The 22416-nt window shown below is 43.5% G+C and overlaps 1 protein-coding gene across 2 annotated transcripts in view; it reads right to left on the minus strand.

Moving 5' to 3' along the window:
* Nucleotides 1-622: 622 nt before the first annotated feature.
* The window catches only part of PHLPP2 (PH domain and leucine rich repeat protein phosphatase 2), a 37506-nt gene continuing 15712 nt past the window's right edge, over nt 623-22416 (minus strand). For both annotated transcript variants that reach the window (XM_086758169.1, XM_086758170.1), the window contains 13 exons: nt 19417-19563; nt 16653-16883; nt 15721-15923; nt 15167-15227; nt 14330-14425; nt 12726-12881; nt 11690-11890; nt 9522-9684; nt 8869-8999; nt 8364-8474; nt 7713-7901; nt 7347-7578; nt 623-5756 (listed from right to left, as the gene is read on the minus strand). In XM_086758169.1, coding sequence (XP_086614295.1) covers nt 4617-5756; nt 7347-7578; nt 7713-7901; nt 8364-8474; nt 8869-8999; nt 9522-9684; nt 11690-11890; nt 12726-12881; nt 14330-14425; nt 15167-15227; nt 15721-15923; nt 16653-16883; nt 19417-19563 — 3061 coding nt within the window. In that variant the 3' untranslated portion in view covers nt 623-4616. The remainder of the gene's footprint in view (nt 5757-7346; nt 7579-7712; nt 7902-8363; nt 8475-8868; nt 9000-9521; nt 9685-11689; nt 11891-12725; nt 12882-14329; nt 14426-15166; nt 15228-15720; nt 15924-16652; nt 16884-19416; nt 19564-22416) is intronic.

Here is a 22416-nt window from a genome sequence, read left to right on the forward strand (position 1 = left end):
GTGCCCACGATGTGCATTGTCCATATGCAGATGGGACCACCACTGGTCTCACAGACCAGTTCTGTCCATATTAAAAAAAACCAAACACCAAACTAAACATACCAGGAATGTGCTTCGTCTTGGATGCAGCTCCAGTTTCAGCTGGCACCAGTGACTAAATCCTGACAATTACCAAAACCATGGAGCATTGTTGGAACTAGAGACACAAAAGTAAAACAAATGCCAAACAGGAACACACCAGGTTCTCTGAGGTTTGATTGATTTCTCCTCCTTTTTAGTGGCTAGATGCATTGAGTGTTTCAGCACAAGGGTTTACGTGGACAGTCCACTGTGGTCCTATTTCTTTTAATGATTCTGTGATGTACAGTATTACTTAGAGCAAGTTTGCAGGCAGGATTCCTCTGGCAGGATACAGAAAGCTGCCTAATAATTGGTATTATGAATTCCACCCTCACGGTGTTCTGCATGCAGTTGTTATATGGAAGGCTGATGAGTGAAGTAGCACACAGAGCTCAGTGAAGGGGACCCTCCAGCACACCTACTGCTAGCCACAGCTATGTTTGACCGGGATATTGCACAAATTCCCCCCGGCGTAGTAACAGAATCAGAATCTATAGTTAGATGAAAGTAAAAATCTTTATTGCTAAGTCAGCTGAAAAGTTGATGCAAAAATATTCTTCCTTCCTGGACTGCTCTATACATCTGCATAAAGAATCAATGGAATAGTGTTTTCCAGCAATCGTACGTTACTTGCCTCTGCAAAGCAATACAAACATCGGTCACAGTGCTGAAGGTGTATTCATTAGACAACCTAGTCCCCACACATGGTAAAAATTGAGATTATTACAGGTGCATGCTGGAGTGGGATACAGAAAATATTCTCCTTTTTAGAAAAAAAAAAAAAACAAACACATGGAAAAGGTTATTTAATAAACGGTGCACTGCAATATTTCTTTAACATGCACTGAGTCAAATGGGTCAATTTTTTTAAAAAAAGTCATATTTTAAAATGTTAAAAAAAAAAAAGGAAAAAAACTCTTGAGTCTTCAGATAGCAATGGAACAGCAGACAATGACTGCACAAATCCAGAGGTCAGCCTACTGCCTGAAGAAGGCCTTTGGCAAGTGACGTGAAAGCCATCACTGTCCAGGAGTGCAGAAACTCCTGAAGTCCAAAGGCCTGAGGTGTGGCCGAAAGTCCTGTGTACTAGGAGAAGGATTTCAGGCCTCCCAGCAGCCTGTCCCCGAGAAAGGAAAATACTTGCTCCTTCTTGGAACAGAAATCTGCCCTCCCTGCTAGCTGAGGATTCTGATCAGGTCCCAGCAGTCCCTAGCCCTGTTCCCGGTGCTGGGAGCAACTTGGAGGCTGTCCCTTAACGCTCGGGCCCCAGCTGCTCATCACTGAATATAGCCTTTATGGGTTCCTTTTGCAGAAGCCTTTCTGGACAGAACAGGGCAGGGCAGACCAGTCAGCGCCTCTGGAGTACCTCTTCTCAGCAAGCGTGCTCATCGGCAGCGCCAGGATTACTGAAGAGATGGACAAGCCAACTCAGCAGCCTGACTTGACTGTGCCTGCATGGAGCGTGGCAGGTCTGGCATTGCATAGCAGTGACAAGAGAGCCTGATGACCTCAAGCTGAGAACCTCTCTCTAATAGCAAGTCTGTTAACAAATGGGACATTCTTAGTGATGTGGCTCTGTGGAGATGATGTATCTGTGCAAGAACCACATACAAAAATCAGGGAAGAGACTGGAGAACAGGAAAAGATCTGCAAAAACACTTTCTATCCCCTGCTATGAGTCCTTCACTAGTCTTGCTCATTCATACCTGTTCCACCTACAATAGTGCTCCTAGGGAGCTTGAGATCTAAGGAGGTGTTAATAAGTAAGGTGAGGAAGACAAAGCAAAAGTTGGTGCCTCAGGAAAACAAAGGGTGGTGGTGGAGGGAAGCACTCCGGCTGTGCTGCCCAGAGTGAGACAAACAGTTCATACCATCAGCTTAATCAGAGAAAGCTACGGGCTCTGCCTGGCGTAAGAGAGCAAGCCATGTTCTGCCATGACAGTTCACACTCACGGAGAAAAAGAGCTGGCAGTATTAAACTCCCTTGCTGCTTCAAAACCAGAAATGGCACTGGAGAAAAAGGCTAAGCAGGAATTCTCTGTATTCCATTCTGCCACTACCGCGAAGAGCAGCAGCTCAGAAAATCTGCATGCTCCATGGCGGAGCTTTATTTTACTCAGTCCTTCCTCACAGAGCTAGGAAGAGCTATTCATGGCTAACTCCCTATGGCAACGCCAACTCTCCATGCAATGCTACTGGCTCAGACTGGCAAGGACACTCTGGATTTTCCACATCGGTGCAAGAGAGACCTGGTTTGCATTAACATCTGCCACTCTACCACTGCAAGGTTTGTCACAGTCTTACTCAGAAAGAAGAGTGCATTTCCGCATCAGTCCCACACCGAACTGAGGCTGCTCTGCTCTGTCAGCTATTGGAAGGTGTTGGGCTGGGCACAGATGCTTGGTAAAATTACCACCAGTGACAGAATTGAAAGTTACAGTGAAATACACTGGGATGAGCCTTTTCTGCACACTTGTATGAAGAGAACATGAAAGAGGTTTGGAGTTTAGTTTTTTAATCTTTTCTGCTGTTATTTCTCTGCCTAAGGGATTCAAATGCTGCTGTTTCTGTGATTCTAAGAAAGCTTTTCTCTCAATTTCTGAATGAAATGAGCATTTAAACAGCCAAAATTTGTGAGTCTTTAAAGTTTGGAAAAAGTTGAGTTGTTTCATGATAACATTGTAACTAGCACAAGGTGTATCCTAAAATGTTGCGCTCCCATGAATGGTAAAAATACATTTTTTTCTAGTGAGAAGAAATTCAAGATGCTTTGAAATCTGAGTAAAACTGTTAGATTTTGTCAAGAGATCTATACTGACAAAATCCCACAAGTAGTCTGCACAGTACTTCCTTCTGAGCAAGGCCTGAATTTGATGCAAAAATATACAACTCAAGCTGCTCAGAGCTCTTGAGAAGAAACTTTCAAATTTTCTTCACAAATATAATTAATGAAGAAGAAAAGGCACTAGCCCACATTACAGTCAGGATTATTGCACCACTAACGTGGCCAGGGCAGCTGCTGTCCAGCTCTCTGCCAGCTAAGGAAGACAGCTCTGCACGCTACGGGGCAGTGGGCTTTTCTCAGCCCCTACCCAAGATAACCCCACAGGCAGTCACGTTACGCCCCGCGCCAAAAATCCTAACGGAAACACCATGCACCTGCCAAGGGCAGACTCGCCAGTTCACCATTAGTGGGACTGTTTTAAACATCTTTTCCAGTGCTGATAAAGATGTTGTTAAAGTGAAAAGTTCTATTTTTCCTTTTGCATTGAAAACTAAGCTGAAACAAGTATGCTTTCACCTTGTTTGTGGCCAAATTGGGCATGTACCGTGAAATGCAGGTTGCTGTGGATTTGGAATATGACTCCTGTTTTCAGAGGCAAGCAAAGACGCTGTAGCTGACAGTGCAGAGGTTTATGTTGGTGGAACAGAGCACTGAACGCTTCCTCAGCATGTGAAGGGCAGCCCCACTGCTCACCAGCCTTACAGCAGCATACCACTGCTTACTACTTAGTTTCCTCTTAGATCGAGTACCTCACTGAAACAAGCACGAGCTCCTGGTTTCATCCCGTGTCTTCTGGGTACAGGAAGCTTCTACTGTGAAGCATCCATGACGGAGGTGGCCAAGTTGCTGCCGAGCTGGGTCTGTGCTCTGCAGCTAGAAGCACTAGCTCTACACATTACCTCAGTCAACCAGTCCAGAGCTGATCTTTCCTACGCTCCATGTAAAATGCATCAGTAGGCACCTACTTATTACTCAGCAGTGTATTTTCCCATCCTGCATAGGCTGATCCCATCATAACCCTGACTGTACCCTGCAGCAGTGCTCATCAGAACACTGGTACCCTGAGTCCTCCACTGCCCTAACAATATCCACTGGGAAAAGCCCCCACCACACCTGCTTTGGAGTGCTCTCTCCCCTAACCCTAAATAATAAAGTGCTGGGCTGAAGTGGAGCAGAACAGCTTAAGTGCAATCAATAAAAGTGCTTGCAATTAATGTAGGAAACCATTCTTGGGTCAGCTTCATCACAACTGGCTGTATTCTTTCAAGGAATAACAAAGTCAGGTGCTGAGGGCGGGGGCTGCATCAGAAATATGGACAGACTCCAAACACTGAACACTGCCCGCTAAAGCAGCCTCCTCATCCCACACGCACACACACCAGCCCCTTTCCTGCACAGCCGGCAGAACCTCAGGGCTCAAGGAGTTACAGGCAGGCTTGGAACACCTACCTACTTCCTACTGCTTGCACAGTTTCCAGACAGTCCCTAACACAGAGCTCAGCTGCTGGTCTAAGTCCTCACAGAACAGCTGAGACTCTACAGTGAAAAGTGGACAGCCCAGACCTCATCACTCCCAATTCCTCCTCGACTCCATTAAGGAAGCAGCAGATGCCTGTACTCCCTGCAGACCCCAGCTCCCCTTGGAGGGCAAGACAGCCCTCATGGGACAGAGCTTCTTGGGACAGACAATGTGGGAGCAGTACTTTTAGGGTTACAAAGCTGTGTCAAACTCCTCTGGCAGAGTCACTGCATGCTCCTCTTTCTGCTCCTGATCTGCTCCATTCTCCTCATGCTGCTTCATTTGTTCCTTCACTTCCTCCTCCAGATCAGGCGGCACCACAAATTGATCCTCTGGCTCCATCTGGAACGGAGCAGCAAAATAGCCTGTCTTCTTCTTGGGTGCCTCTGTGGCTACTTCGATGAGGTTGAGGCTCTCCTCCAAGGGCACTATGGAGCCATTGGAAAGCTTCTTTCCATAGAGACAGCATGTGGAAAGAGATTTCTGCAGTTCACACTTTTCCTTGACCCCTCTCTGCACAGTGTTGCTGTTTACACTGTTCTGTCTCCGAATAATGAGGACAAGCCCAGAGTCATCCTCTGGCCCTGGAGCAGGGGAGCTGTACTCTGCAGCAGGAGGTTCAAACTCCAGGCCCTTTCCTTTACAGCAGTGGATGTCCACCTCTACCTCCACTTTACTGCCATTTGTCATCACACCTTCCACGGGCTGCTCATCATCGCTATCCAGACCATTGTCAGACTGGTTGCTAGAGAAGGTTGCACTGGAAGGTTGGCGCTGAAAGAGGCTTGAGGGGGGCACAGGATGCAGGCTGCAACGTCGCTCTTGTCGTAGTAGCAAACTGCCATCAAGACCAACAGCATTGTGTTCATCTGAAGCAGTAGAGCCTACCTCACTGCTAACCTCAGAAGCAGACAGTTCACTGCTGAACTCTGAAGCAATTCCACTGCTAGATGAAGGTGTTGCTGGCTTGGTGGTGGTGGAACTAAATGCCCCAGGACCTGGCAGAGTGAGGCCATGCATCTCACACGTGCAGTTGTCCTCACTGATGTTCAAACACACCACCATTGCACCTACATTGTCTTGGCAACCATAGCTTTGGGCTAAAGTGCAGAGTTTCTTTGCGGCAGCTAGTGGGTCATGTAGGTGGCGCACGGCTGAGACAGCCTCTGTGTAAGAAAGGTGTTCCCAGAGAGCTTTGTTCCCTAGAAGTAGCAGCTCATCTTCTACAGTCAGTGGAATAGAACTGACATGTGGTTTGGGCAGGATCCAAGGATGCAAGTATGTGCAGCCCAGCATCCGAGTACAGCAAGTCACACCATTGACCTTATTGTCCTGCAGACAAGAGAAACAAGGCAGTAGTGTCAGATCTGCTCTTAGATCATTTGGAGAGCAGCCTTTCCCCTGCTCATGTACTGGTCTGGAGTCTTGAGAAATGGCAGCATGCAGCTACAGTACAGGAGAAAGGGATCTAGGTCCAGGTACCACAGCACAGATACTCACCGTACCTCATCATCAGGTACAGTAATTGCCCATCACCCGTGCTGGCAATAACACACTTTTATCCCAACAAGACTTTTTGCCACATTCTGAAGAATTGTGGCAAACTATTGTGAAATGCGCAGCTTGGCGACCTGCAGTACATTGACCAGACTCGCTCATGAGTCACATGAAACTTATTTCTTCAGTATGAGCGAAGACTTTTTACTTTCTCATTGCAAGGCAGATTATCCAGATATTAAATAATTTCTGGGTATTTTTCGAACTATTTCCCTCTTTGTTAACATATAACTGTATTCTGAGTGTGGACCCTACGTCCTGAAGAAGAAAAGAACAAGCAGGTATCACATTACTGCTGGAACCTGGTATTACCTCCTTCCTGTTCCTGCTAGATAGTCTCCTGGATAGAAAATTGCCCTCAGTCCCTTTTCCAAGTCAGTGCCTACAGAGCTTCCCCACTGTTTTGAATTTAATTACAGTGCTCTAAAATTTATTTATTTATTAACTATTTATTATTTATTAGTATTAATTATTTATTGACACCTCTGGGTGTTAAACGTTGCAGCTGTGTATTAAAAATTTGCAGAAGACATATGTAGGTAAGTCTCCTTAGTTTTTAATCCATTTAACATGCTACAGTGATTCCACAGTTACTTTTAGTCAGAGTGCTATGGAATATAGCACCTTGCAGAGTTGTAACACATGAACAGATTATCCCTGTCAAAAACACTTTTATCAAACAATCTGATGCTTTTTAGAAGGCCCACTGAGCATAAAACTAGTATGACTGGCACTGATTTCTCAAATCTTCACAGATTATGTATTTTCCAGTTCTTTGGAACTTCCCTGTTACTTCTAAGTTTTTAGAAAGTTAACCTTTAGAAAGTTCTCTAGGAATAATTTTAATACTTTCGCAGAAAACCAATGAACATTTCTGTCTTTTTCTGTGTGACAATTTTTATCTGTAATATACTTTATATCCTTGTTCTGAATGTCTCAAGGGCCACTAATCTTGTACCTTCACTGAGTAAAATACTTTTCAAGAAACACCAAAGTATTTTGAGACAAGATGACTTTCCAGGCCCTGCTCTGTTCTTCAGTGGCTCGTCTCCACACTCACCCAAGTCACGCACAGTATTATGAACCTCCCCTCCTTCAGCTCCACAGCTATTTTCTTGCCTCCCTCTCTCCCCAAGCCATCCTTCGCATCCTGTACCTGTAGTTCTCAGCCATAACGGGTGTTTTAGGAACATGTCATTCTGAATAGCTATCAGCAACAGAAGCAGAGCAGGAAGCAACAGACAAGTCACTCGAACACCGTCATGCCATCCTCTCCCCTGTAGTATTGTGCAGGCAGCAGAGCTCATGCATTTGTATCAGCTTTACAGGAGGGTGGAAGCTGAAGAGAAGAGGGTCCAAACCAACCTCTGTTATAATGGCTTTTTGCTCCTTGACTCTCTTGGCTTCTTCCGAACATTGTTCAAGGCTGAAGACTTTGGAGAGAGGCAGTGGTTTTCCACTTCGGCACAGAACGGCTTGGCACGTCCCCACATTGGCCACCGTCAGAGAAAAGTTGCTGGCTGGATCAGCTGCATCATGATGAATATAGCACAGGACAGCAGAGGAACCCAGCTTCTGCCCAGCCATGCCCAGCTTCCTGTTGGAGGAGAAGGTGTAGAAAGGCTCCAGACTCCAGTGACAGACATTCTGGAAGGCTGCCTCACCCCACCTAACACATTAAGCTATATACCTATGCAGGTCCCACCAGGACCAGCTTGCTCACTGTCCTACCTGTGGGAGACCAAGAAGGTGTTGGACATGAACATGGTGTCTGACTGCTGTACCTCCTCCAGGAGCACATCGGCCATGGTGCACTGCAGCAAGCGTGGCAGCTCCTCGTTCCTGTCACCATCAAACATGCCATACACAGCCTCCACTCCCTCTGCAAAGCTCCCCAGCGCCAGGGATGACACACACAGCCTGTTAGAAAAGCATACAAGCAAAGTTAATACATCTCAAAAGATCATGTGGTCCCCAAAACCACAGCCATTGGGCACCTTGCTGTGAGTGCTGTTCTCAAAGGGCAAGCCACTGTCCCTGCATCCACTGCCCCATGAGATGTACAGCCGCAGATTTTTATTGGAACTCCCAAATCCTCCTCGATCACACTCAGGAGAGGGCAATGGGCGCAGCCGTCAAGAGAAAGAAAAATTACCTCTGCTAGGGTGGGAAGCAAAGTCCAAGTGTCCTAGGATAAGCATGAAAACTGAGGGAAAGGACAGTGCAGAGGCTTGAGTTACCAAGACTTAGCAAGAGATCTTGAGGGACACAGGGACGGATGAGCTCTTGAGCAAAACAGGTCTGCCTGGGTGCGTAGCAGTGCACTCCACCTAGCACCCTGAGAAGAAAAAGTGTCAGCATCCAGCAGACCACAATACTCACTTATTTCTTTGGCCTGCCATCTCAGCTACTCCATGACTCCAGAATGTAGAAGCGAGAGCAGAATCTGCTGTGAGCAAGGGCTTAGCATCAATCTTCAGTGTGGTAATGTGACTACAGAGAGAGAAGAACAGAAGTCATTCTCTCCTAGACCCTGCTGAACAGTTTGTGGCCAAAGGACCTTGTCCAGTGTAGAGTTTTAGACAGCAGCCTGTGGAAAGAACTGCATGAAGGAGAGGAATTTAAGGTCTTGGCTTTCTGAAGATGTCTGGCTGCTTATACCAGAGACAGCGGGGAGAACCTCACACCACCTGAGAAATTGTTTGCTTACTCGGCTGACTCAGACTTTTCCCTTCCTACAAGATAAAAGGCTTCATCTGCCTCAGGCAGGGAACGTTATAACATTATGCAATGCTATCATACACACTTTACTATCTCATCTCCCCTCCTGGGAAGGGTTACCCTTCTCTGTGCACGTCACTACTGGGTTGGCATCTCCATGGCTCACCTGAAAATGTCCAGTGTCTTGTGTTCTAGCACCAGGTTTGTGTTTCCGCTCAGGTCCAACTCTTGCAAGGCACTTGGCAGTGCCTCAGGGATTAGGATTTCAGTTAACTCATTGCAGCTCAAGTCCACAAACTGCAGTATCCAAAAAAAGCACAATGACAAAAAATATTCTCTGTTCTGTCATGTGATCAGTCACTCCAGTGTTCCTTTCAAACATCATATGATGCCACTACTTATTGTATCCCACAAACAGGTCATGAAAACGGGTCTGACCTATCAGTAGAAGAGTGATTTATAAGCAGCAAATACTTATAACCAGCAATAGCCAGGACCCCCAATACTGAAAGAATAGGTCACACTGAAGATAACAGAAGGCCTATATATACAAACCTGTCTAGCTGTATAACACTCCCTGCTGCCTCAAATGGTAAAACAGAAATACACCAAGTCAGAGACAGATGGTAAAGATGAATGAGAGATGAGCCATCTTTGGTCAACTCAGAACGGTGACAGATCTAGAATGCATATTCTGTGCCCTCTTCTCAGGTTGATCAGGCAAAATGATGGGCTCTCTAGTTCCTCTCCTAGCAGTTACTCTTCATGCTCCAACCCAAACTTTACCCTGATATCCCTTTACCTTCTCCATAAGAATACCTGAATACGGGGCAAATGCAGGATCTCTGGAAAGATGTTGATTTCATTAGAGTGTGCAATAAGTGTATGAAGTAGCTTGCAGTTTGCCACCGTTGTGGGAATTGTTTTCAGTTTGTTGCCGCTCAGATTCAGCTCTTCCAGGTGCTCCAGCTTACTAAGTTTGCTGAAAGGGAAACAAAATAATACTGTATCTTATAGGCAAGAACTTGTCTTTTTTTGAACCTGCACATAAGGTATCCATAGACATTGCCCTTATGAGCAACATTTCTAATTTATCGATAGGAGACCAAGAGTCCTAAGAGATGCTCTAAACAGACCTCAGGGTCCTCAATTCTCACTTGCATTTATACAACAGACAGATCCCCTCACCGTGACTTGTAAAGCACCAAAGCAGAAGATTGTAGTGTCTGAATTTTAAAACTGGCAAAAAACCCTGAAGCTGTGTCAGTGTACTTTGTAGGAATAAACAAATTTACATGAAATTGGTTGTTTAACCTGACCAGTACCAGGAAAAATCATAGCAAAGCTTGCACAGATGCAATCAATATTGAATTAATTGTGCTGACGTAATTAATAAAAAAAATCCTTAGATTTTTGTGCTAATGTAACAGAATGTGGTGTTTTTCATGAGACTACAAATTAAGCAGACACAGAAGTCTACCGGTATAGCACTAGCTCTGTACTATATTCCAAAGAAAATATATTTGATGCCCCAAAAGTGAATTGCAGAAGATACTGAAAAGTAATAATGAATTAACAATTCAGTGTAAGTCCTTCTAGTAGGGTTCTGTGGGGAGGCACTTTTGGTTCAACGACAGTCAACAGATCAGTGATTAGTAAGAAAAACATATACACACTCATCAAATTATACATAGTAAAATTTGCAGACAAAAAATATGATGGAATCTCTGTTTCAACAAATAGTAATATGAACTATTTGGTAACATGAACTTACCTTAAAAGCATGTGAATTAAATTAGTTAAGTAATGTTATGCACTTAGGAAGTTGTACAGGTCACAATTAGAGAGGAAACAATCCTCAGAGACATGAGTCTGAAAAAGGCTTGAGTCAGATGAACAGGTACTCAGAACAGTATATAAAGATGTCACTGGAAGTAGACAAGTAGACAAGTAGATGCTTGTAACCAAGATTACCTGCTTCTGGTTTTCAGTAGAGCAGTGTCCAAGTTCTGTTGTCTACATAGCCACAAAAGCACTGAGAATTTGGAAAGAGTGCAGAGGAACCTCCCCACACACTAAGAAACTAAAAAGGCTTAGCATATATATCATTATGCATAGACAGCAGAAGTTTTCTTAAGCTACACTAGGAAAATCATAAAATCACAGAATGGTTTGGGTTGGAAGGGACCTTTAAAGCCCATCCAGTCCATCCCCCTGCCATGGGCAGGGCCATCTCTCACCAGACCAGGTCGCTCACACCCCCGTCCAGCCTGGCCTTGAACGCTTCCAGGGGTGAGGCATCCACAGCTTCTCTGGGCAGCCTGTGCCAGTGCCTCACCATGCTCATCGTAAAACATTCCTTCCTTATGCCAATCGACTGCACCACAAAAAATATCTGATACTATGTAGTTTTCATACTAGAAATCCAGCATGATATACTGGTAAAAAGCAGCAGAGAAATAATTCTCACTGAAAAATAAGATGCAGGCTTATATAACAGAGCAACTGGAATCAATTAGTAGGACCACATGGGAATCTCCAGCCACTTAAGTTTCTATGCTGAGCACAGATTTATCTTTATTTCAACTCCATATCATAAGCCTGGTGCATGAATTAATGGATGAAATTCTATGACCTGCATTGGGCTGGAGTTCAGACAAGTCTGAGGGTCTTCTGGCAAGACTGAAAAGAGAAAAAAAATGCAGCACAGCAAGCTGCATGCCAGTAGCACCGAAGCTGCGAAGAAATACTGTCCCCATCCCCACACACACATCCACCGTAACTAGAAGGACAGGAACCACTGCAGCCAACAGTACTCTGTCCAATCCCCCTTAACGTGCTATCCTCAGTGTGTGTATAGGAATGGCAGGCTTTTGTCATCAAGCCATAGGGAGAGCATCTTGCTTTGACACCGATTCACATACAACCACAGTAAGGCAGGCAACATCCTCCTGGTGAGCACTACCTTGCCCACCAGCCTTATTTACCTTGCAGGGAAAGTCTGTAGGTTGTTGTTTGCCAGATGCAGGATCCGTAGGCTTGGGTGTCCCACCAAGACAGGGATGCATTGATCTGTGAGGTTATTATTGGTCAAGTAAAGCAGCTGCAGCATGCTCAGACTCTCCTCCCCTGTACATGCAGAGGGCAAGGACTCCAGGCTGTTTGCAGATGCATTCAGGTACCTGAGGCTAACCACAAGAGCAAAAATCAGACTTCACATCATTTAAAACACTCCATTAACAGCAGGGAAAGGAGCTATACAAAGGCCAGCGTGGACAGAGCAACAGCATTAGAGAGGAGGCCAGAAAACACAGTGTAACATCTTAGTCTACTAATGACTTATTAGGTCTATGGCACCACAGATGCACACAGCATTTTACTGTAAACAGGGAGTGCTGAAGAACTTGTGGGGGAGGGGGGGTAATACTAGTGGAAGCAGACTACATAACCTGTTACTCAGAGTCTTTTGAAAGAGGGCTGACTCATGTTTGAGTAGACAGTTTTGAATGGTTGTTCATTTGTCAGGGTCGGTCTCTCTGTTCTTCAATGACCTGATGTACCTTCTGCTATAGGGTCTCAAAATCTGTATGGCTTCCTTCCTTTGCATCTGAATTTACTCACTACTTTTAAAGACAAAGCTCTTCAGATAGCAGCATGATCTTAGAAAGTGTTGCAACTGAAGCTAATTCTTCGGTTGGCTGTTGGGTTAAGCCTCTGTGCTAATTCTTCGGTTGGCTGTTGGGTTAAGCTTCTGTTTTCCTGTAATTAAACAGTAATATGGACTGATCCCCACAAATCAGCTTGATGACTTCCCTTATGGCACCTGAATTGCTTCCTCATAAAGTGCATGCCTCATTATCTCTTATGCAAATAGCACCCTTCAGGGACAATCACGCAGATGCCACCATCAGCCTTTACAGCTCCAAAGGTTAATGCATATAAAGATGCCTGCTACTGCCACTATCAGCCTCTACAGCTCCAAAGGTTACTGCAGACAAAAGACACCTAGCTACTGCCACTCACTTCAGAGCCTTGACAAAGAGGGTCTCCGGGAGTTTAGTTAACGTGTTGTGCTGAAGGTCCAGCACCTCCAGTGGAATGTGTTCTAGAAGAGGTGGAAGGCTCTGCAGATTATTGTGGCCCACCATCAACTTCCGAAGGCTCAAGCTGCTGAGGATCCTAAAAAGACACAGGGTTTTCTACATCAGCTTGGTTCACTCCTCTTCACATCCACAGACTGGGAAAAGGTAGCATTTAATCTGTTATAATTTGACCATACAGCAGAGAAAAAGTAAAATACACTGATGCATAAAATGTAAGCAATGACAAAGCAGAAGAACACACATGGTAAGGTGCCTCAGTCACTGAATGCTTGGAAGCGTATCTACATTCACCTCTATGCTGCTGCAGATCAGCAGCTGTTATGCTGCTTGTTATACAAGCCTGTCTGCGTATGCATATGCCTAGCAATCTCTCAGGCAGGCAAAAAAAGAGAAGTCCCAAAGGACAGATTTAAATGCCTGTTCTCACCTGTAGGCAGAAAGAAGCTGTTCTCATGCCAGTGTAAATTCAGAGCTTTAACAGGCTGCTTAGCACGCCTGTATTACTTCCGAGACTGTTGTCACATTCTCCAGAACTGCAGTGCTATGGAAGGAAAAGGCCTCTATCCCCACAAACTGCAGCGAATTGCTTGCAGGAATTTTGAGAAAGCGTATCTAAACACATCTGGACATGCCTAGAACCATCCTGTCCATTTAGGTGAGGTGATAATTTGGGACTATGTTCTGAGAGCCCTGTACAGAACAGCTTTGAAGCATCAAATACTAAAGCTGCATTAGTGCACTCCTCCACGTGGGCCAATTAATTCAATTTCCTTCTGTACCCTGTGACTTCTCAAAGCTAATTATACTGAGAAAGAAAAGCCATTCAAATGCAGATGCACTGATTTCCTTATTCAAGCTGACTCATGCAGAGCTGGCTTGGGTATTTCCACTCAAAACACCCCAAATCACACACAAAATCACATCCCAACAAACACACCCGTTAGGCTAAGAACATTCATGCTTTGCTTCTTCCCATGATATCCCTGGTACCTTGAAGTCATTATAAATATCTGCCAAATTACACTAGTTCCTGGCTCCCCTTTACCGCATTTCTGCAGAAACTGAAGGGGAAACAGGGAGAACGGAGCTGTCTGATGATGTGTTGTGAAAGCTACCTTTGAGATCAGCTATATCTTATCTCTGTGGTATCTCCCTATGAAAGGTAACAGATGGTATCTCTGTGGGGCAATGCAAGGCATACTAGGGCCTCACCTACGACCTGTGTTCACAGACACTATGGTAACACAAATAAATCATAGCAGTGCGTTCTACTTCAGGTGCAAACAGCTGCAGTAGAAGCCAGAAGCACAGGATGAAATTACCTGGCCTCTATTATTCAAGAAGCTGATTTGGAAGTCAGTTCTTTCCAGCATTTGAATACATAATATTTTTGATGCTGCACAGAGAAAGTAAGTAGATTAGATCTCTGCACAAGGAATAAAGCAACTGGAATAGCACTGTTTCTCCCTAGTCAGCTCACCACAGAAGAAAGCTCAGCTCTGTCTAAGAAGAAAGTTTGCTGACCTCGATGGAAGCTCCACAAGGAGGTTGTAGCTCAGATCCAAAACTTCCAGTTTCTTTGCTTCACAGGCCCAGTCTGGGACACACTGCAGTTGATTGCTGAGAAAAGCAAGGGGGAAAAGCTAGACACCAGCACTCCATATAGAACATACTCTGCTTGAACGCTGCAAGACATTAATGACAGCCAAACCAAAGACAACAGGCAGAAAATGAACAACGGTGCTCAAGCTAGTCACGTGGAATTTCTCTCATGGCTAGCTGTGTAATGCAAACTGAGCTGGTGCATGATTTGTAGAAAGTACCAATGCAAGGCTCTGATGATTAAACTTTTTGTTTACAGCACTGGCATCAGCAGAACAGGCCACCCTATGCTATCCTGCTATTCTGCTTCAACCCAGAACTGAAGCAAAAAGAGATCAGGTCCTCTGGGCATCCTATCTCACAGGTCTCACAATGCTGCTCCAAGGGCAGACACAGGCAACGAAGCCAACAGCAGAGATCACTGGCAGCTTAAATGTTTGCTCCACAGATCACCACCATTCAGCCCAGTAAGCTGCCACAAGTTCAATGGTCCCTGCTTGGGTTTTTTTTGCTGATTAAAGCCTACAGCTGAAGGACAGCCAGTCATCTGACAGCTCATAGTGGTTCAGAGGGGCTTCTGGTCTGGGACACTTTCACCATTCTTTAGTGCTAGCTTTCCAGTTCTATTGTGAAGATGGAGTGCCTTCCCTCAATTGCTCTCAACTCTTTCAAAAGCTTAAAAGCTCCAGAAAATTTCTGTAGAAAACAGCAAAGATGTCCAGATACTTGTTTTATATTCTGTGGTGTATTGTCACTTACTGAGAGAGTTCTAGACATGTCAGTTGACCAGGAACTGGATAAATATTGACAGCTGTCAGACCTGACAAAGTAAAGCAAATAATTATGATTGCAGAGCTTCAGAGGGAAAACAGCACACAGAAGCAAATAGACTAGCTAGCAAGTGAGACTCGTAGCCTTACTTTATGGGTACTCATCCTTCCCAAGACAGAGTTCACACTTCATATATCTGCCATATGGCACTACAGCTTCTCACTATCCCATTTCTCCATCTGCCACATGGGGCACCAGAACAAGGTAGAACTGTACTTTTATTTGTGGACTCCCAAACCAATCTCCCTGGAAGACGAATTCCTTGGACAGTAACTCAACACAACCTCCTTCTGCTACACAGCCTGTGCACATACATGCATATATGATCCCTAGGAGCTAACTTCAGAACACCCATCGGATACAGTCTCACTACTGTGACATCAGTGTAAGTATTTTTTTGTATGGGAGAGGCCAAAGGGCTGTTTTCCTTTCTTCCCAGGGTTTGAAGGAAGAAGGCAGGTGAAAAAGGCAAAGAGACGTACAGTTGTTGTTGGCATAGAGGGCCCGAAGGGAGAAGCCACTCAGTGTCAACTCTTTCAGCTTGTTCCGCTCACAGTGCAGCTGCTCCAGGCTGCCCAAGGAGCTCAGATCCAGATCTGTCATCTGATTGTCTCGTAAATCCATGTAAGTCACAGATTTGTTCCCCTCCAGAGTGTCAGTTGCTGCTCTCTTCAGGTTGTTCAGCCTAAACACTCAGACATAAGAGTTACAAAGTCAGAAAACAGGACACTGAACACTGGACATCAGTAAGAAGAGAGAAGAGGAGGAAAATAAGAGTTCTGGTGAAGGCTAATGCCAAAAGTGAGCACAGTGAAATGCGTGAGGAGCAATAGTGAATTTCAGGCAGTGAATACAAAAAGAAAAACATTTCCTTTGTCTGCACTGCTATGTGAAACCATTTTACTCATTCTCCAATGTTTAAGAGATTATGAAGACCAGACTAGAAATTAGAAGCCAGGCCAAGGGACAGCTACTTTGCACTGACACAGGAAGTTAATGCAGAGACTAGATACTAGACTGTTCGCCACAGACAAAAAGTTCTTTGTCCCTTTCAGAGAACTCTGCAGTTGGCAGCCTGGAGAATCAAGATCACATCTCTAGGGCAGGCAGGAGGCCATATGGCAAAAAAAGGTAGCAGAGATCAAAGAGCTACCAAAGCTCCTGGTAACAGCATATCAAAAGAGAAAACTAGAGGGCTGAGTCACATTCAGTGGCTTCAGGCATTGCTCAGTTAACTTGGGTTCTCGTAAGCGAATTCTGCACATCCTCAGAAACAGAACTCCCTAAAAGCTAAAGAATCAGTACGAGAAAAAATTACACCTAGTTTGTTGCAAAATATACTGAAAGTTACACTGCTGTAAATAGAAAGTAGCAAGCTGGTTTATATACGTATGCAAGTTCCCCCTCCCCATACCTCAGATCCACACTTTTGATGTGACTCATACGGTTCAGCACTGCAAGGTCCACGGTCTCTAGCAAGTTCCCTGCCAGGGCTAGTTTGTCTAAGATGATGAGTTTCTCACAAATTGCTGGCAGTTCACAGAAGTTATTAAAGGAAAGCCCAAGACAGCTGAGCTGTTGCAGACTTCCCAGTTCTTCTGGTAAGGATGTGAGGAAATTCCCATCAAGCCAGAAGGTCTGGAGACTGCAGCAGTGAAAAATAGAAGGAAAATAATTCAGCGAAGAGTAGGGAACATCACATTTGGCATTTTCAGTGAATTTCCTCCTATAGCTAGCTGGGCTCAGTGTGGCTATTTTATAAAGTACCTAACAGCTAATTTTATTCCTATACACATAAAGTTACTGGAGTACTTTTAATTATGCATAGGTTTGGAACTGCATGTATGCAATACCAAATAATTCCTAAATTATTTTGGAGGTGAACTTCCAGTTGTGCCATAGATTGTCAGTTAACATAAGCAAAATACAAATCAGTACTTGTGTTCTAAATTAAAGATATTTACTTAATCACATGGTTTCCTACAAATTAAGAACTCCTCACTTAGCATGCTGGACAATCTTTAAAAGATCTATGACAAACTAAAACCAAAACTGACGGCAGTAACAGTACAGACCTGTCTCACAAGAAACAATAAAAATCAACTGCACCTTCATCATCCAGTCGCTGGAACTTCCTATCACTGTTATGGCACTCATTCACATCTATGGCACTCATGGCACAGCTTAATCACAATTCCTACCACACTAACACACTGATAACAGATTTTTACATTCCAGCTGTCCTTTCAGACACTCAGAAAAGAACAGGGTAGCTTTCTGTTGCAAGATGGAATTGTCTTAACGTTTGCGTGGCTTTTGAGACTCAAACTCCCAAAATACAATTCCCTCATTGTGATTATGTTCTCTAAACAGTGTTTAGTGGTGACACAAATGCAATTTGAGGCCATGAAAAGTTCTTATGAATAAGGGCTCATGGGGTCATAAAGATGACTGAACTCATAACTAAGCTGTAAACCTCTGAAAGCCGTAAGCCCATCTACGGCTTTTTTCCTCACAGTTTGCCTACGACCAAAAGATCGCTCTGGAGGTGACTTGCTTACATCCAAGGCAGCTGCAGATACTCCTTTTTTAAAGACAGAAGCTGGAGGAAGAGCAGGACACAATGAACTAATAGCTCAATTTTAATGTTTATCTGAACAAATGCAGTAATAGTCTTGCAATTAAATTTACCTAAGCTTAAGCTTTTATCCATTCTGGGTAGCTACTGGGGCAAATGGAGAAGGTTTTTACTTCAGCAAAATCTTTAAGACAAAATTTTCAGTGATTGCGCAAGCATTTCCATGCTAAAGTCCTCTAACACAAAAAGTAACCAATTCTGTAGAAAGCTATCAAAACATACTAGTGCTGACAAAAATTGCTAGACCTCTGGGAGAAGTCATTACAGGAAAGTTTTATACAATACATTAAAACGTTAGTAGAAACTGCACCAGTATTGAAAAAACAAAATACAAATAATGAACAAATTCAGAACGTCACACACCTCTGCAGCTGCAGAAAAATGCACATTAGCTTACTTGAGAAACAATACAATTGTCTTCAGACAATGCTTCATCTGCATCATGTTCCCTCATCTTTTCTACATCAGCAGGTGTAATGTTTTAATAGCAGTGATTAAGGAATTGCACCCGAGACTGTCTTTGGTCCTATAAGGTACCCTTACACTTCAAACTTGCACACAGTTGAGAAATCGGGAATCCCTTTGTGTAAGACATTTAGGAATACTGCAGCAATACAACCAGCATGCTCTTGCTTGTATAAATAAAGCCCACAGGCTAGGGCCTCAAAATTTGAGAGGCATGTATATTTTTCCCTAGTTCTACAAAGCCTAGCTGATCTCCGTAGATGTTTCACTGTACTAATCTGTGGCTTCTAGAAACGTTCCCGACAGCATGATCTTTAGAAACTCTTTATGTAACAATATTTATGATTAACCAATAAGGCACCACCATAATAGCAGTTTAAAAAACATTTAGAAGGGAACCTAGGAAGGAAATAACAAGAAAGCATGCAAGGGAATGCAAGATGCCAGCATATGCAAAGAGAACAAGATGCATTCAATTCACATAAAAATTGGACACAAATCTGCAAGAAATCATACAAGTCATCCCAAAGTGAAAACAAGAAAGCCACCAAAACAACCCCCCAAAACATACACCTCATAAAGAACATAAAAAGCTTCAAGTTTACTAAACTTTAAGTGAGAGTATAATAATATGCTTAGAAGCCTTCACATTTACTCTAGTTCAGCAAGGTGATGCCTGTGATTCAAGGCATCATAACTGACTGTTAGGCCACTTCAAAAGAGGCAAAATCCATTAATCTCCTTCATTAGAAAACTGATTTACACTAATATATTTTACATTACTAGTAGAATAGGCAGGAAATCACAAATGATGAATGACAACTTGCTATATACCAGTGACTTAAAAAGGCAACTGTATAAATATACTGTGATATCTTCATTTTCAAGGAAAAACAAACCTTATTGGACAATTTGATTCTCGACCTTCTGCTGGAGTCAAATCCATCATTGAGTCTTCATGGGCAGAACAGGCTGCCCCAGTACTCAAACCTTCATACGTAGTACCTTCATGTCAGCCGTGCTCAACCAAAACATCAAGGATGATTATGACCACAGATAAAAAGAATATACTCACTTCAACAGTTTGCCAATCTGGCTTGGCAAGTAATGAAGTCCATTACAGGAAATATTAAGCTCTGTCAGAGTAGAGATCTCACACAGTGACACGGGAAACTCTCCCAGTCTATTATGAGACAGGTTCAGGCTCTTCAACTGAGAAAACCTATTGGCAAGAATATTAGTTAATTCACAAACCTCCATGGTCTCAAAGCAAAACCATACAAAACCAGTCATAAAGAGTTTTTAAGTCTTTGTACACTGGCAATACAGTCAGCTAATTCATTATGGGACTTTCTGCACAAATTCGTTTTTAAGTCACTGATCTTCTGTATCTAAGTGGTAATGCGATCAAATACCATGGCTTTACTGCAGAAATTCATGACAACCCTCTACCCTGACGCCTGACAGGCTTCCTCCTAGTGACTCTTACTACGATTAAGATGACTAAAAATACTCAGTTCAAAAAATTTACCTTCAAAGAATTATTTAGAGTAGCAGTCTACAATTATGCAGCTTGGCAAAACAGGAGCTGAAAACATGAACTGGAACTATTCTGAGAATAAAACAGAAGAGAGGAATACTCTTTTCAAGCTGGGCACAACAGAAGGCCTAGCAGAGCTGGAAAAGGGAAAACCAGGGAAGAGCAGACTTCATGCTTGGAAGCCCCATGACCTGCACCCAGAGGTCCTTGGAAGAGATTCCACATCTAAACTGCCATGTGCTCGGCAGACTGCACCACAGGTACCGCCACAGCCCTCAGAGCCACTGTGCTCCCAACAGACGGTCGCCTATTCCAGCTCTTCCCATCACTGTGCTAGGTCCAAATAAAGAGAAGAAACTGAGCATGGGCTGGGGTTGCATGGAGAAACCATGCAAGAGGTTCTTCTCAAAGAGTTCCTACCTCTTTCTATAGGAAACAAAAGTATTTTTCCCCTAGTAATAACCTCCACATCCCAAAGTGGAACCATCAGAAATTAATTCTGTGGGGAAATTAATATCATACTTTAATGAGACAATTGCGAATCTAGTGTAATGTACCAGAGAAGTACTTCTTGGAAACATACAGTTCACTCACCCACTCCACCTGCCACGGTTTTGCTAGGCAATGGTGAGTAGCTCTTACTTTGAAGTCAATGTTTTAATATAAGTAACAAACCCAAGACTAGTTAGCTTGAGGGAGAGTATTACTGCTAGCTTGAGATGTCTTGAAGTCTTGAAGTATAAGACTGAAAGGTTTTGATTTTTTTTTTTTTTCTTTATAGTGACTTATTTTTCAGATTCAGAATACTTGGAATTATCTGTGTGGAACTATGAATTACGTTTCTCCATTCTGCTTTACAATATTTGGCGGGGGGGCGGGGTTTGCGTGGTGGTTTTTTTAAAAAGAGGGAGCATATCTGAAACTAGGTGGCTGCTTTGAGAAAAGCACCCTGTTATATAAATAAGGGCACAAGCATTTTATTTTCCCTGCAGCCACAGACTCTCTTGTAACGCAACTGAAAGCCAAAGAGACAGATGCTGTATTGGCAATAGCCCTCCTAAAGGGGACATACTGTATGATGCAGAGATCTAACAATGATACAAAAATCAGAAACTTGCACACGGAACTTCACAGCAGTAACAGGAAAGAAGGAAACAATGAGGATAAACCTACAGACTTGAACCTTCTCATTAAGTTCAACTTTAAGAGATTCAACTTTAAGAGATTTAGGACAGATCACAGTTCTCAGGTTTTGTAATCAGAAAACGCTTTAATGGAACTGCTTTCTCTGGAGTTCTGCAATGGCTTTTTCTAAGGCACCTGTCCTTAACACTGAACAGCTCTTTCTCTGTCATTAGCACAGGGTGGCAAGAAGCTGCCCCAAGAGGCATGGCATTAAACACAACAGCATAACCAATTTTTAGAATTCTTCTCTCTACAACAATATCAAAGCAAACACAAAAGGGCCATAGAAGTTTCCAAAAGCTGGAAGGAACTGGTACATGACAGCTTGGTCTGAGACTCCTCAAGCAGACTATCATACTGAATGGGGAGCACAATACTCAAAAGCCTTCCGAGTTCCCCTTCTGGTCCTTCTCCTTTGCCCCAGTATTCTCATGCAGTAGGGATGTAGGCATGGAATGCAAACCCAACTCGCATTCAAGTTGTATACATGAATTGTGTATGATAAGGAACAAGGATCCTCAAATCATTACGGCTACTCAAGTTTTGGTCTGTGCTCTCACGGGGCGTACTGTGATTGCAGCAGAGAGATAAGGAAACACAGCAACAAATTCTCAATGGGATGGCAATCCTCTGTTAAGTACCTCCAACTGGTGCTGGCCTGAAACATTCCCAATTTAACCCAACATCCTGCTCTGCCACCAAAGCATTCCAGCGCAACTCTGCATCAGCTAGCTAGAATGGTGATAACAGGCATGTATACGTACACACATGTGAATGCACACACACACTTATCAACAAAGATCAGACTCGATAATGTTTTCCAGAAAAGGGAGATACTTGAAAGGTTACATAAAAAATAAGCTAGGAGACGTAACAAGTGGGGTCATTTAATTTCCTTTGCTTAACATTTGCCTTTGAGTTAATTTTTTTGTTCCATTATTATAGTTATAGCTAATTAGACTCCTAGAGTTACAAAGATTTCCTCAGAGAAAGAGATCTGATCATTGCAAAAAATAGTGCTGTTTGGAATTGCCAATCCCTAGGCACTGATAACACCTACTGCAAGTGAGCAAGTTTCTTCATTTGGGGCTGTGACCTGATAAACATCCTAAAAAAATCTCAGAAAGAAAATATTTTCAAAAGGCAATGAGCAGCCTTATGTGGGCTACCTAATGCTACCTGTTTATTCAAGATTGTGTGATGTGAGGGCTTCTTTTATGGCTTTTGTTTGTTTGAGGATTTCAGCTTCATCAGACATAGTCACTGCCAGGAAAAGAGTCGAGTTTCTGACATGTCAGATCTCTTGTTGACTACATGCAAGGCCAAAAGAAATGTCAAGCCCCTTTGCTG

Source organism: Chlamydotis macqueenii, chromosome 13 (genome assembly GCF_036417535.1).
Source record: "Chlamydotis macqueenii isolate bChlMac1 chromosome 13, bChlMac1.mat, whole genome shotgun sequence".
Classification (NCBI taxonomy): Eukaryota; Metazoa; Chordata; class Aves; order Otidiformes; family Otididae; genus Chlamydotis; species Chlamydotis macqueenii.